This window comes from Phoca vitulina, unplaced genomic scaffold (genome assembly GCF_004348235.1).
Source record: "Phoca vitulina isolate PV1807 unplaced genomic scaffold, GSC_HSeal_1.0 scaffold11, whole genome shotgun sequence".
NCBI classification, from domain to species: Eukaryota; Metazoa; Chordata; class Mammalia; order Carnivora; family Phocidae; genus Phoca; species Phoca vitulina.
In genome coordinates, this window is record NW_022589714.1 from 48023067 (window position 1) to 48038858 (window position 15792).

General features: G+C 47.0%; 1 protein-coding gene across 2 annotated transcripts in view; it reads left to right on the forward strand.

Annotated features, from left to right (window-relative positions):
* Nucleotides 1–13420, forward strand: part of NUDT3 (nudix hydrolase 3) — a 119349-nt gene extending 105929 nt beyond the window's left edge. For both annotated transcript variants that reach the window (XM_032409991.1, XM_032409992.1), the window contains exons 4-5: nucleotides 1819–1903; nucleotides 5097–13420. In XM_032409991.1, coding sequence (XP_032265882.1) covers nucleotides 1819–1903; nucleotides 5097–5275 — 264 coding nt within the window. In that variant the 3' untranslated portion in view covers nucleotides 5276–13420. The remainder of the gene's footprint in view (nucleotides 1–1818; nucleotides 1904–5096) is intronic.
* The last annotated feature ends 2372 nt before the right edge of the window (nucleotides 13421–15792 follow it).

The following is a 15792-nucleotide window of genomic DNA, read 5'->3' on the forward strand; positions in this document are numbered from 1 at the left end:
TTGGAATGGTCATTGAGCACTGGCTTCAACTTCTAAGTCACCAGCTGCCTCTAACCAGAGAGTCACTCTGTCCTTTGAAGCTTGGAAGCCAGGCACTGACCTCTCTAACTATGAAAGTCCTAGATGGCATCTTCTTCCGATAGAAGGCTGTTTCATCTCACACTGAAAATCTGTTGTTTCATGTAGCCCCCGCCACGGATGATCTGAGCTAGATCTCCTGGAGAACTCGCTGCAGCTTCTCCACCAACACCTGCTGCTCCCTCTTGCACTTTTGTGTTATGGAGACGGCTTCTTTCCTTAACCCTCATGAACCCACCTCTGCTCGCTTCACACTTTTCTCCTGTGACTTCCGCACCTCTCTCAGCCTTCATAGAATTGAAGAGAGCAAGGGCCTTGCTCTGGGACAGGCTTTGGCTTAAGGGAAGGTTGTGACTGGCTTGATCTTCTATCCAGACCACTCAAACGTTCTCCATATCAGCAGTAAGGCTGTTTCGCTTTCTTGTCATGCATGTGTTCACTGGAGTAGAACTTTCAATTGCCTTCAAGAATTTTTCCTTTGCATTCACAAATTGGCTAACTGGCACAAGCAGCCTAGCTTTCAACCTGTCTTGGCTTTCAGCATGCCTCCCTCACTAAGCTTAATTATTGCTAGCTTTTGATTTAAAGGGAGAGTAGGAGATGTGCAACTCTTTCCCTCACTTGAACATTTAGAGGCCACTGTAGGATTATTAATTGGCCTAATCTTTTTTTATAAGTTTTTTTTTAAGATTTCATTTATTTATTTGAGAGAGAGATAGAGGAGCACGAGCAGGAGGAGCAGCAGAGGGAGAGGGAGAAGCAGACTCCCTGCCAAGCAGGGAGCCCAAAGCGGGACTTGATCCTAGGACCCTGAGACTACAACCTAGCCGAAGGCAGACGCATAACCAACTGAGCTACACAGGCGCCCTGCGTTGGCCTAATCTTTTTTTTTTTTAAGATTTTATTTATTTATTCATGAGAGACAGAGAGAGAGAGAAGCAGAGGGAGAAGCAGGCTCTCAAGGAGCAGGGAGCCCGATGCAGGACTCGTTCCCAGGACCCTGGGATCATGACCTGAGCTGAAGGCAGACGCTTAACCATCTGAGCCACCCAGGCGCCCTGCGTTGGCCTAATCTTAATTTTGTTGTGTCTCAGGGAATAGGGAGAATGACAGGGAGAGACGGGAATGGCTGGTCAGTGGAATTTATTGATTGTTTGCTGTCTTATATGGGCGTCCTTTGTGGCACCCTAAAACAATTACAATAGTAACATCAACAGGGGCGCCTGGGTGGCTCAGTCATTAAGCGTAGAGGCTGGGTAGAGGTTTGGAGGAAGGTGGAAGGAAGTGAGAAATGGGGAAATAAAGATGAGCAAAGTTAGTAGAAGGGGAGATGCACCCGATAATCAGCTTGCTTGCATTGATGGAACCTCCACCCACCCACAGCCTCTTCTCTTTCTTGTGTTCTAGTGAGTTACATTTACTTGGTGCCTTTTTCTTGAGAGGTCACAAACTTCCTTCTCACAGCCTTCCTGTGAAGTTGTATTTAGGGAAAGGGGAACGAAAAAAGAGATTAAAGTTTGGGCTTTAGAAGGCCAGCCAAAGAGCACAACCTTAAATGCAAATGCGGCATGTTTTAAATAGGTCATCTGGCGCTATTCCATGTATGATTGTAGGATGATTAAAAGTAAAAGGAATGCTTGTGTCTGAGCTCTCTGGACATATGGCTAAGAGTGTGTTTCACTCAAGTAATCTCAGCTCTTTAAGGGAAAGCTCTTCCTCTGTCCTCTCTTTGCCCTTCAGAACCAGGAGAGGAAGCACAGAACGTATGTCTATGTGCTCATTGTCACAGAAGTGCTGGAAGACTGGGAAGATTCAGTTAACATTGGTAAGTTGTCCCCAGATAGCCTCCAAAATGCTCCCCACCACGGGCCCTTGCCACGCCACAGGTCATGACCCAGACCCAGAAACGAGCCTGATGAAAGAAACCATAGAAGGGTATGTTTAATGAAACAAGCATGTCCATTTTGAACTTCTGAAAGTAGTGTTTTGAAATGTTCAAAAGGAAGCTGAAGGTGGATACCTGGTCAACAAATAGAAACATGCAGATAAAAATAAGAAAAATGGTTTCTGAAGCTGAATTGGACCATCCACAACAGATACTGACCCTCCTCCACAATGGCCACGAAACCCCAGCTGGGAGCAGGACCTTGGCTGTTCCTTGTGATGCTTATTCATATTGTTGGAGAAAGCTGCTGGTTTGGTGGGGTGAGCTGCTCCCTCCAGAGTAGTGGGAGCAGTTTCCAGTTACATCCATACTCCCCTTCGGGTGCCCCTCCCTTTCTCCTGAGGAGCCATTCTCTTTGATCTCTCAGATCACTGTTGGGTGTGTGTCTTTGGAACTAACTTAGGTGATTTAATGGTCAGTTCCTGGTTTAATCTTTTGCCTCTGAAGGAAAGTATATTCTAGAAAAGTGTAATATTTAAAAACCAGTTATAAATCGGCAAACAGATAAAATCCAATTGCTGAAATGTCTCCCTTTATTATGCGTATGTGCTTTGTCATCATGCCCCTCACACTGCTGGTCTGAGCATTTCATGGCCCTTCGGCTTTTAACGGCCTTGTATGTGGTAAGAATGCAATATGCTTAAGTAAATAAATTCAGTAGGGGTTTATTAAAAATAGCCTCCTTGACAGCCAGTGCTAGGGCTTAAAAAGGAGACAGAGATGAGTGTGGCATGGCCCTGTCCTCAGAGCACTCTGTCAGGCGGGAGTCACACACTTGTGATACGAATTTTCAAGGTACCATTGCTCTATTAATATCCAACAAGCCTTTCACCTTCTACTACTTCCAAGAATTGAAATATTGAAATAATCTAAAATACGGAGAATAAACCTATGAGCCTTCCTCCAGATGAGCCTTTTTCAGGTGGAAATTGGCTTTTAAACGTATGCCTCAGTGAAGGATAAGTGATCTGAGGTACATTCATCTGACAGAATGTTGCACAGCTGTTAAACACGGACTCCTGAAAGCTAATAGAGCATGGCAAAGGGCTTGTGAATCGGTGTTAGTGAATGAAAAAAGCAGGGTACAGACTTACAGGTACAGGTAGAGCGACATTAAAATAGGAATTTGAAATGAAAACAAAAATGAGGTACTCGTTTTCACCTAAAGAATTGGCAATGACAGAGGAAAAGGTAGCAGTGCTGACGGGGAGGGTAGTGAGAACGACATTCCAGCACACACAAGCAGGACTGGGATTGGGATGGCCCTTCTGAAAAGCAGTTGGGCATTATATAACACGAGGCCTTTAGAGTTCAAATGTTTTATTCCTATAATCTCAGTTCTAGGCCTCTTCTGGGAGGTTAAAAGAAAGAATAAAACAGATAAAGGTTTTTGGTTGTTTTTTGTTTTTTTGTGTTTTTTTGAAGAGCAAAAGTGCTGGGGGTGTGGGGGAGAAGGGAGGAAAGAAAATCCTAAGCAGGCTCCATGCCCAGCACAGAGCCCAGACGCAGGGCGCGATCTCACAACCCTGAGATCGTGACCTGAGCTAAAATCAAGATTCAGATGCTCTACCGCCTGAGCCATCCAAGCACCCTGCATATTTTTTTATAACACAGACAAGCGCTTAAGAAACAATGTGAAGTAAAAAAAGAAGCAATGATAATAATACTAATAAGCAAAGTCTTACAGCATATACTATGTGCCAGGTATCATTCAAATATCTTACATATTAATCCTCACAGCAGACTTGTGAGATAGGTACTATTTATTATCTCCACAGATGAGGAAGGTGGGGCACAGCTCAGTACCTAGTTAGTAACCTGCCCCAAACTGACCGTTCATTAGAGCCAGTGATGAGATTGGAGCCTAGCATGTTAGCTCCAGCATCCGAAAGCATGATCCCAGTGATAGTTGTTCAGTGCAGTGTCTTTTTCAGATATGATGAAAGAAAAGCAAAGACATGAAGGTATTGAGAGTAGTCAGTGGTTTCTTATGTTGTGGGTAATTATATCCTTTATACTTTCTTCCATTTTCCTAATGTTAAGCAATGATCTTTTATTATAAGAGAAAAAATAAAGGATTTTAAAAAAATTGAAAAAAAAAGTAAGAAAACAGACTGAGAAGTTAATAGGGATGGTGTTATTTTTATTTATTTATTTATTTATTTATTTTTAAGATTTTATTTATTTATTTGACAGAGAGAGACACAGCGAGAGAGGGAACACAAGCAGGGGGAGTGGGAGAGGGAGAAGCAGGCTTCCCGCCGAGCAGGGAGCCCGATGTGGGGCTCGATCCCAGGACCCTGAGATCATGACCTGAGCCAAAGGCAGACACTTAACGACTGAGCCACCCAGGCGCCCCAGGATGGTGTTATTTTTAAAAATATTTTGTATCTGTGGGGCACCTGGGTGGCTCAGTTGGTTGGGCGGCTGCCTTCGGCTCAGGTCATGATCCTGGAGTCCCTGGATCGAGTCCCGCATCGGGCTCCCTGCTCGGCAGGGAGTCTGCTTCTCCCTCTGACCCTCCCCCCCTCATGTGCTCTCTCTCTCTCTCTCTCTCTCTCTCGCTCTCTCTCTCGCTCTCTCTCAAATAAATAAATAAATAAATCTTTAAAAAAAAATTTTGTATCTGTGGATATATAACTCTTAAAATTCTGAAATAAATGATTATAAGGCAGCCATCCTCGTAATTCTGGAAGCCGACGCTCGTGTTGATTTGTGCAGAAGAGTGGGTGCTGGCTGGGCTTCAGGTGTATACATGCAAGCCGGGCAAGGCCCAGAGGCCCAGGAACGCAAGAGGAGACCAGGAGCACTGGTTCTCTCTGGAGGGTGGGTTTCACACGATTCACTTCTCAGATGTCTTCCCTATCTTCTGCATCGGACATCTGTATGGCATTTGAAGCATATACTCTTGTAAGGAAAGAAAGTGAGGAAAAATACCTTTATGATGCACGGTTTTAAAGTCTTGATAACGGTTGCTTTTCTGTTTTCATCAACCCTTTCTTCCAAGTTGAAGATCAGAAACCTGTGGCTGCTTCCCTTTTGTCCTCATTTCTTCTTCTCTCTGCCCCCACAGGAAGGAAGAGGGAATGGTTTAAAATAGAAGATGCCATAAAAGTGCTGCAGTATCACAAACCGGTGCAGGCGTCGTATTTTGAAACGTTGAGGCAAGGCTACTCGGCCAACAATGGCACCCCAGTCGTGGCCACCACGTACTCGGTTTCTTCCCAGGGCTCGATGCCAGGCATCAGATGACTGAAGACTTCGCGTAAGAGGAATGGAAATTGGAAACTAGACTGGAGTGCAGATCTTCCCTCCCTTGCTCTTTTCACCTCTCCTCACAGGCCTCCTCTCCAAATAAGGCATGATGGGCAGCAGAGAAAGGGGTTCTTGATGGTGTTGCTGTTTGGTGTTAAGTGATGGGCTTTTTCTTCTCTTTTTATGGAGGGGGTGGGGGGTGGGTATGTAATTTGTAAGTACTTTTGTGCATGATCGGTCCCTCCCTTTTCACACCCCTACAATTGTCTAGAGAGACAGACAGCCTTCCCTCTGCCTTGGATTCTGAAGTGTTCCTGTTTGTCTCACCCCAGCCCTGGCCAGACGTTTTTTCTTTGATTTTTAATTTTTTTTTTTTATTAAAAGATACCAATATGAGATGAAACCTTTCAAGAATTTGTCCTATAATGCGCTATTCAGTCCAGGAGGTTGGTCACTTCCACTGCAGGATACATTTATCTACACATTATATACTGGGCATATAATATGTAAATAAATGACTTTTAGAAGAGGAATTTAACTATTTAATTTTTCAAGGTTTTGTTTTGTTCTTTAAATTCGGGGTGTTTCTGAAATGGAGAGCCTCACAGTTAATTTCCCTTTTTGTTTTTTGATGCTAGTGGCTAGGTAAGTTTCCCTGTCTTCTCCCTTTCCCCAGTCACTGACTGTAGTTATGTAGGGTACGGAAAGAGTTTAGCTGCCTTCATAGCGCTCCCAGGACTCATGTCCTTCTCGAAGCTGTGTTTCCATGCCAAGAAAGACACAGGAAGAAACCTATTTTCTTTTTATTACCGAGCCAGGAGCAAATGGCCTCAGCTCAGACCTGGAGAAACAATGATAGAAATTGAATTCCTCCCTACGTGTTGACAGTAGGGATTTGAACTGGATTCTTGGGATTGCTGTCTAAAAAACTGGAGCATCAAGCACTGTTTCTGTCCTGCAGGTTGGAATTTTTTTCCATAATGCTACTTACCGCCAACAGTGGCCTCTCTCCTTGTGCATCCATGCCTTACACTGCGCTGCACTGGACATTGTCCTTGTGCGGAAGCATCTGGCTGGCCTGGGCCAGTGCAGGTGTATGGTCCCATCCCCATCCTGGGTGACCATGTTAAGTTCCCAAAAAGTACACAGGAGGAAAATTCAGGTGTCTGCTTATCTTTGCAATGTGACAGCATTTGGAATTGCACCATGGAGCATGCTCAGAAATAGTAAATTTGTCTCCTGCTGAGACGCAAAAGGTCCATCTTCTGCTGAGAAGCGGTATGAGAGAATGCTCGGCCCTTGACTAGAACAGTGCATCATGCAGTGGCTCCCTGCAAACTGTCGCGTTGGTTTTTGATACGGGCTTCTTGCGGGCTTCATTTGCCAGTGGTGGTGTTTAGTTGGGAAGTAAGCAGAAAAGGGTCTTGAGATCGAGGGGTGGGTCTAGGAGGGGGACACTGGTCAATCCCTGGCTTAGGACAGTGCTCTTGGTGGCATCTCCTTTGTCAAAACATAGCCAAGATGTGAAATTAAAATCGTAGTTCTCTTTATTTAAAAATTCTAATAAATACTCAAACTTTGAAAAGCTTTCGCTCTTCCCTCCCACTAAAAGTGATGTATATATACGTATATATAAGAGATGCAGGCCTGTGTCAGTGTTCAACATTTTGGGGGGACATCTTTTGGTGAACTTAAAATTTTGCTGTCTGCTCTCAGTTTGTATCTTCTCTCCCAGTCTTGAGACACAGAATCAACAAGGAGTGCTCACAGTTTGCCTAGGATACTGTCCTACCTCTGGGAAAGGAATTCTGTCCCTAAGTAAGGGTCCCAGTGGACAGAAACAGCATCATGGGATTTGCTTCTAAATACCAACTCACTGTTCACATGGCCTACTCAGAAATGAACATACTGCTGCTTGTTGCCTGATTGAGAGCAGTCTGAGTTTCTGTCCATATAAGTAAAGGAGAAAAGGTAATAAATTCAACCAAGCACTAAGTGGAATCCAAAAAACACATTCTTCCACCTAAATTCTACCTTTATGATATGGATTGAAAGTACTTTGCAGGAAAACAGACAGGACTCCTGAAAAGAGAAATGCAGTGTTAATAGTAATTTGTGCATTTTTTCATGATCTAAAGATGTTTTTACTGGGCTGGTGTCACAACACATTACCCTACTGAGTCCAGTTTGGATTGATGTTGGCGTCTTTGGGTCAGGAAAGTGAACTGTGCCAAGAAGTATTTTTCAGTGACATGAATGGATCCTATTAATGCAGTTAACTGGGGAGATTGTGCTGATGCTTTCTTAACTAACAAAAAGAGGCTTTGTCCAACACCAGAATTGCTGAAACTGGTGCTATTTTCTGTTGCAGTGGGATCCTGATGAGCAGGGATTGGTGTTTCTCCCTCCCTGGCACCATTAACACCATGGCTGTCTTCACTGGTGTGTAGTCATAGCCCTTCTGTGATAGATTACTCAGAGCCCTGGTTGCAGTGGCCGTTACCCCTCTCCACAGAAAGCAAGGAGAAAACAGAAGAAAGCACAAAAATGATCCCACTCACAGAGTCTTTCTTGGACACTGCTTTGCCATGTATTCTGCAAGTACTCACCTTATTTGGGCTTGACACAAACAGGTTTTTGTGTACAGCGCAGATATAAAGTCTCACAGTGAATTTGCCCATCCTAGACTCTGGTTTATTACTAGGGCGTCCATCACAGTCCACCCTGCTCAGGATAGAGAAAGACAGTATTGGCTATTTTAAAATTAACTTTGTTTTTAGTTTATCAATTTGCAGCCACTGGGGAAGCATCAGTGAGGTCATGCCATATCTTTTTGGACCAGGACTGTGTGTGTGTGTGTGTGTGTGTGTGTGTGTGTGTGTGTGTGTGAGAGAGAGAGAGAGAGAGAGAGAGAGAGAGAGAAGGGCTACCAGGGGTCAGCTGTATTCGATTTTTTTTGTAGCCTTCCAGAACGATGCAGCCCATGAAACAGGAGTTTTGATTTTTCTTGTAGCAAACCTGGCAGGATGGAAAAGTTAATAAATTGACGGTTTTGTTTTTACAAGTGTCTGCTGCCCCATCTGCCCTGCGGGAAGAGGGCTCCCGCACTGCTGAGTCTGAGCTGAGGCCATCTGGAGGGATCAAAGAGTGTGGGAGGAACACACCCCTTGTGAGGCCGTGGAAGCCCCTCGAAAGTGGCTGCACTGCAGGATTTCCGCCCTCAGCATGGTGCGGCGCAGCAGGCCTTGCCTCTCGCAGCCTCTAGGGAGCAGAGCGGGTCACTGCCCTCTGGGAGGCGTTTGCAGCAGTTTTGTAAATGCGTTGCTACACAGTCAAGTTCCTTCGTGACACATAATTTCTGTTTTGACGTTAGGAGTCAGTCCACGTAAGCTTAGACTTGTTTAGAAGAAAAAAAAATCACCTTTTGTTTTGAAGAAAAAAAACGTCCACGCAGAACCGTTCTTCCTCCTCCTCCTCCTTTCTCTTGCCCACGTACAGTGCTCCTTGGAGGCCCCCCTCCCCTCCAGGACCTGTGTAACCAGAGGAGTAATCCATCTCCCGCCGGACCCGGGTGTGCATCTCACGTTGTACTGTACGTGCTCGTCATTTCCACCCCATGCTGCAGGAGTGCCTCTGTTGGTCTCCCCACCTGATCTTTTTTTAGAACAGCTTAGCCTGAGCCGCATTTCTTTTGATTCACAAAAAGGATTTAATAACCACAGCGCGATCTTTGCCGCAACTGTGTGATTTTCAGTACTTCTGAAGTGTTCTCAAAGTCCAGCCTAGTTGAGAGAAAATTTAGAATTAGAAGAAATACCTGGAGAAGTTGTCACAGGGGGCTGAATTTTTGCTTTCAGGGAAATGAGGATTAGCTATAATTGATCATCAAGCCTCGTCCTGGTCCCTTCTGCATTTCAGAAAATAACGCACATGTTTATAACAAATAGGAGACAAGTTAGCGCAAGAGGCTCTGGGGCGAGGAGATTATCTAATGGTGATTATATAATGCAGCGGCTCTTGTGGTTCTTATTCTTAAAACTCTAAAAGAGGTCAGACCTGAAGCGACACAGGTCATGCTGCCCAGCTGAGGTGACAGCCATTCCTTCTGAGCCCTGCTGGGATGGAACCCATTTCCCCAAGGCTTCCGGGCTGTGCAGCCGATGTTGGTGACCTCAGTCTTGCTCCATCCGGGCAGCCATCTCACTTGGAGCAGGTGGGAAAGCAGCCCAGGGTCAGCCTCTGTTCTCTGGGGTGAGCCTTGCAACAGACGTCACTGTCCCAGAAGAGCTGTTTTCCACGTCACTTTAGATGTCACCCAAAGCAGACATTTGAGATGTTCAGGTAGTAAATTGGGAAGCATTGGCTGCAATCCGTAAAAGCTACTATTGTCTGTTGATTAGGTGACTGGAGATGACCCCAGGCCCTGGGAACCTGGAGATTTTAGGCAGACTCTCATTTGGAGGCCAGCAGCCCTTCTACTTCCACCCCTACAAAGGCAGCTTCACATTTTGACCACATTTTCGCCGTAGCTGATGACCTTTCAGGGATGTGAGAAGCCTAATCAGAACATCCGAGAAAATGATACCCCTCGCCCTCAGTTTCATCCAATAGTTCATCCTCCTAGTCCCCTTAGAAATTAATAAATAAAAAGAGAAAGAAAGAATGCCATTTGGTGAGGATTTGGACACACTGCTAGAGCTGAGGCTAGCAGTCGCATGATTTTGTGAGTCTGCAATATGAAGCTTTCTAAGTCCCTGGAAGCTTTATTTATAGTGAAGATTTGGTGAGCTTTCGTTGTCTGAGAAAATGAGATGGTCCCCTTGAAGGGGAGCTCACAGGCAAGCCACATTAACTCACAATTCACACCAGGGGGATTCTGCTGGAGAAGAAAGCGCCTTTGGCCAAAAAAGCAAGATTAATATCTAAAAGGTAGACATGCATTGCTTCTGTTCCTCCAGCAACCAGTTGTTTAATCATTAGCTCTAGGTTTCCTTCGGTTTACATTCTCAGTTCTTAACCCCGCACAGAGGTCCCTAGACCACCAAAAAAGGCATTTAAAACCCTAGGGATTGGCTTTAAAAGATCCAAAAGCAGCAGCGTTGTCATTTTCCAGGTTTCTCGCCATTTTGATGTGCTGCCCACCCTTCCACACACTCTGCAGCCAGGCCAGATGTGAAGACTGTATTCACTGACTTGTGGAACCTAAATTCTAGTTCTGGAACAGTTACCTGCTAAATTGCTTACTGCCTGTGGAAGTTATCTGTGGGGTGTACCTTTCAGAGAACATTTCAACAGTATAGTAAAATTGCTCTGGGCTTGAGGGCCCAGTCAGCGTTTTAGATCAAAACTGTAAGTCTTTGGGCCTCCTTAGGGAAAAAGCAAGATGCCTAAATCCCAGTGCTGGGCCTTGAGACCGTACTCCCCTCTCCCTAGTATGGGGTGAAGTGGCACCCTCAGGAAATCATTTTTCCAGTGAGATTACCTATAAGTCCCTAGGGGAAGTAATACCCATATGAACCTGTCTTTCTGAGCACTTTTATGCCAACTTCAAAATGGTAAGCTAAAGCAGCAATGACTCCACGTAGCCTCTGTCACCCTCTTTACTATCCCGTTGGCGGGCGGGGTGGGGGGGGGCTTTTCAGGGTTAAACCTTGGTCTTTAACCTCTGTTGTGGAGAAGATGTGTCACTAACAAATGATCTAAAGAAGACCTCTAGTTTTTGTTTCCCGAGTCCAGTGGCATAACAGATATGACTTACTCCTGGGAAGGTAGAGGCTGATGATGATCAAGACACCCACGAACCAGAAAGATCTGTCCCACATAGAGCCTCCACAGGGAACAGATCTGAAGTTAGGTTCTGGAGAACTTCCAAAGCGCTGAAATGCAGGGAGGACTTGGAGGACCTTTGCTCAGCAAGCCGGCGGCTTGTGTTCCTCCCAAGAACACGAAGGAGCTCCGAAGGGAATGGCAGGCATTGAAGCCACAGCGCGCAGACTCAGACCTTCCCTCTGCCACTTCTCACATGGCTCGTGCACTCTTTGCTCAGAATCCAAGGGGACCCTCCTCTCCAAAATCTCATTGGCTTCAGGTGTTTTGTTTAGCCTCTGAGAACCTCCCCCTTTCACTCCCACCTCCGGATGGACAGAGATGTGTTGCTCGGGGCACAGATGCGTGAGTCCAGGGCCCAGCAGCACAGTGTTGTATTTAGTGGTTGGAAAAACAGTCGGTCCACTCTGTTAACAGTATGTGGTGCAGTTTTGTACACATCAGGTCTGTTTTTATTGTTTCATGGTCTGAAAACCTTCAAGCTGGTTTATCATCCAAGAAAAGGCAGATGGTTAGACTAAGTAACATTTAGTTCGTACCTCTATCTTAGGAAAGGTAGCCGTCCGTTTGCTGTGTGCTTAAGGAAGTCGGGAGTATTTGAGGATGTTGGGAGCTGTTGTAAAAATAAAGCAAGTGGCTCTGGCCTACCCAAGTGTATCAGAGAGGGAGCGTGGAAGCCGGTTAGTAGCATCTTTAAATCTGCCCGGCCAGCCCCTCCTTCATCTCAAGGACCTTGTCTCTCCCCCTCTCCAATGACGTTGGTAAGGGACGAGCTCTGAGGAGGCAGCGAGGCCCCAGCTCCTCTTTGCTCGGCTGCAGGATGTAGCCTCCAAACAGTCTGAGGTTTTTTTAAGGGGTTTCCTCACCATGATTCCCTCCACGTCACTCACCTGCCGTCAGCATCCGAAAAGGTTAAAATCCCCGGGACCATTCCAGTTCTAAAACAGATGAACCAGATGTGCTTCCTCCCCTTTTGCAAGTGTATTGTCCCGATGCAGTCTCCCTTTGGCCAAGTTTGACAGGTACTTCCAGGGAACCCCTTAAATTGAGGCAAGGAGTCAAGATGTTTTGAGTTTTTCCCCCAGAAGGCAGAGTCTTTGTCCCTTCCCCCTCATGCTCATATATTTTAGCCAGGTCTCAAAAGGTCAAGTCTGGTAATGTCTCCAGAACTGAGGCGAGAGCTGGGGGCCCATACCCCCAGGGACCAGTCCCCTGGGGGATCCCACATGCTCAAACTAGATTGTTCTGATCCCACTGGAAGTTTGCTGCTGTCCCCGTCCGCTAGGGCCCCTCAGAAAGGAAACAACCTAGGCTTCCAGTCATTAGGTCACCAAGTCCTTCGGTGACCAGTCTACAGAGTGTGTATCACCTGCGTGGGTGGTGTGTCTCCCACTTGTAGAAAGGGTAGAAAGTGGAACATTCAGTGGGCTGAGTACTCACATCCTTGGAGAGGTTGGCAGAAATAACCCCAGTGAGCGCAAAACAAAACCGAGGAAACCAAGGAACCACACTTGTATGGGAGGAGTTGGTTATGGTCCTTTTACCTCTTGGGACCTGATGCTGCAGTATGAAAGTGGGGTTTGGAAAATCACCCTTAGTCCAACCCAAATGCATTCCAGGACTTGGGAGCTTCCAGCCCATGGGTGCATGGTCTTTTCCCATTTTTTGTTTGTTTCCAAAACAGCCTTGCTTAGTATTGCATGGAAAGTGCCGGTTTTCCTTCCTGCCCACTTGGGGCCACCCACCCAGGCCTGGTCCCTTGCCCAGTATCTTCACAGTACTCCTAGGAAGACGTGCGCAGTGCCCTTAGGAGCCGAGGGGAGTGGAATTTGGTCCGGAGAAGGCAGCAGAAACTGAATTTTCCTGTTTCCTCTTCTCAAGGAGGGTGTTTTTAGGCTTCCTTCAAGCCTCTCTTTCCTGCGGGTATAGTCGGGTTGGGAGGAAGGGCTGAAAAGAAAAGGAAACGGGGTCCAGCCAGCCCAGGTTTGGGTCCGGGACAGGTGCACAGCTGATGCTCTTCCACCCCCTTCAATAGCAGGCCAGTCATATGTAACGATTCTCCTTTACTAAAGCGTCTGCTTCTGTGGTGCTAGCAACAGAGGACAGACAGACCCCCTCCCCTGTGCTTTCCCTAAAGTTCCTCCATCCCCGTAGCCCACTCCTTGTTGTAAAAACAAGTGCTTAATCCTGTGAGCGTGCTATTCCTTTCTATGTGTTAATCAGTTTCCTTCCATTGGAGCTGTGTGGGAGGGAAGGGCATTGGAATTGTAGGTTGTAATCTTGTGCCAACCAATAAAAACCAGTATTTCACACACATCCCTGCTTAGTGTCTGGTCTCTTCTTTCTCGAGGTTTTCCTTGAGTCCTTCACATCAGTCTTATTTTGATTTTACCCCCACTCTCTGCTGAGGTCTTGAGAGTTGCCCTAAAGGTAGGTCAGAGGTGGCCCTGTGGACGATCTGCTGTTCGGGGAGTTCAAGTGAGAAGTGAATGGGAGAAGCCCACGGCAGGGAGTGAGACTCAGTGTTTGTTGCCGCTGGCTGGCCCTGCTGCCGGGTGCCCAGGGAGACTCGGGTAGCGCTGAGAGGGCTTGCCCCCCCTAAGCTAGCCAGGCTTTCCTCGGAGCCCACAGGGACACGAAAGGGACAGAGTTGAGCCACATCCAAGATGATACAAGAGTACAGCCAGACGTTGCTTTCCCGCATGGGAGCAGGAGGTGGGCATGGTAAGATCAGGAAGCCTTGTGTCCCATCCTTTCCAGTGACTTTGGTCGGGAGCCGTGTTTTGAAGAAGTGTAGTGGTAGGACTCGCAGCCAGAGAAGACCAGGCAGATCGCCATCGGTGGGAGGGCAGCACTGAGTGACCTGGGAGACAACATGTTGAGCTCTCGTGAAAAATAAAGCATGATGAGGCTAAATTTTGGAAGACTACGAAAGCCAGGCCAGGGAGCTGGGCTTCATACATGTGAAGCATTCTTGAACAAGATAAAGATAGTCCTGTAATATCAACCATGTTTGAGGAGGAGGCAGCGGGAAAGGTTGGGAGAGAAGTGGTTTGGAAGCTCATGATACCCCGTGCATGAGATGATCCGGACTCAGGGTGAATGAACCTGGGGATAAAGAAAGGGATATAGAAGCAGGAATAAACAGTGTATCACAATCAGATAAACATGTCCATCCACTAAGGGAGACTGGCCTTCCTGGGATTCTGGTGGCATCACCAGTGGCCAAGTTTTGGTAAGCCAACAAACCTGATATACAGTGTACCCAGAGGGTCACTACCAGGATGAGACTCACACGAACCTAACTCATAAGAGACTGAGATGGACGTGCCTGGATGACAGTTGGCTCTTTTGTATGATGACAAATGTCAGACCAAGTTAACCTGGCTAGTGCACTGGCTATCGGTGTGAGTAGCCAAAAATAGGCAGGAAGTTGGCTGCTAACCAATAGTAACCTGATGACTTCATTCCACCACAGGACAGATGCCCTACCAGCTGGTCAGGGCGCCCTTTCCCCCTGAACTCTGATTCTGCAGGCCTCCTTTGTCCATCCGACGATGATCCCCCCTCCTTTATCAAAGGATTCTTTCTTTTGCCAGATTTAGTGTGCATAATGAGGCCATGAGCTTATAAATGCTGACACAAGTGATGTGCTATACTTAGGAAACTACCAGATGGCAATCTCTAATTGGGATCTGGGGTTCCCAGAACTCTCCACTCGCCCGTGTCCGATGATGATAGGCCATTGTGCAGGTGTCCCATCCCCATCACATTTACTACATATCAATTGCTCCCCCATCCAACTCAGAGGGTAAATGCAGGCTTTAGGATTGTCTTGCTGCAGCCCAGGCTTCCAATAGCCTGTAGGACTTGTGGCTACAGAGAGAGAGGTCTAAAGAGTCCCCAAAACTTGGAGTATGGGTGAGGAGAGGAAATCAGCTCAGAGGCCACCAGCGCAGCTGTGACGCTGCTGGAACCAGCACCAGGGACAGTTGGCCACAGCGCACATTGCGATGCCCGCACCCTTTGTTAGGCTGAATGGCAGCTCTGAGCATCCAAGCCAGACGAAGTTGGCACAATTCTTGCTCATCCTCCAGTCAGGCTGGCTCCCATCCCCTCTAGAGACCTGATCATTGTGCCCAAGACAGCCTGGCCTTGTAAGCCATGGCCTTGTTTGCTTTCTGGTTTCAGACACATTTGGGGTGTGAAAGGTCTATTTTCTCTCCTAGGTCTTGTGACAGCCAGCTAGCATCTCAGCATCTGAGGATGCAGCCATGTGGCTCCATGTTCTATGTCCTGAATACCAGCAACGTGCTAAACCCAGGACACACAGTCCTCACAGAAGCACCTGCTTGGGTGACAGATGGCGCAAAAGAGGAGAGATTACAGCCTGGGGAGGTAAGCCACTAGAGGTCAGGTGAAAGGGGACAAGGGGGAGAGCTCAAGCAGGAGGACCATAGGAGCGTGGGAGAGTAAGGGAGCTGGAAGAGGGAGGAAGGACCGTCCTACGTCGAAAGGCTGCCTGCTAGAATAGAAGGTGTGAGCATCGCAGTTAGACCCCGGTTTGGGTCTCAGCTCAGCTGTTTGCCAGGCTCTGTGATCTTGGACAGGGTACTGTCCCCGTTCCCTCCTGTTCAGTGGGGCAGAAGTCCACTTGTGCTTGCTGTGAGCATTAAATGAGCGGAGGA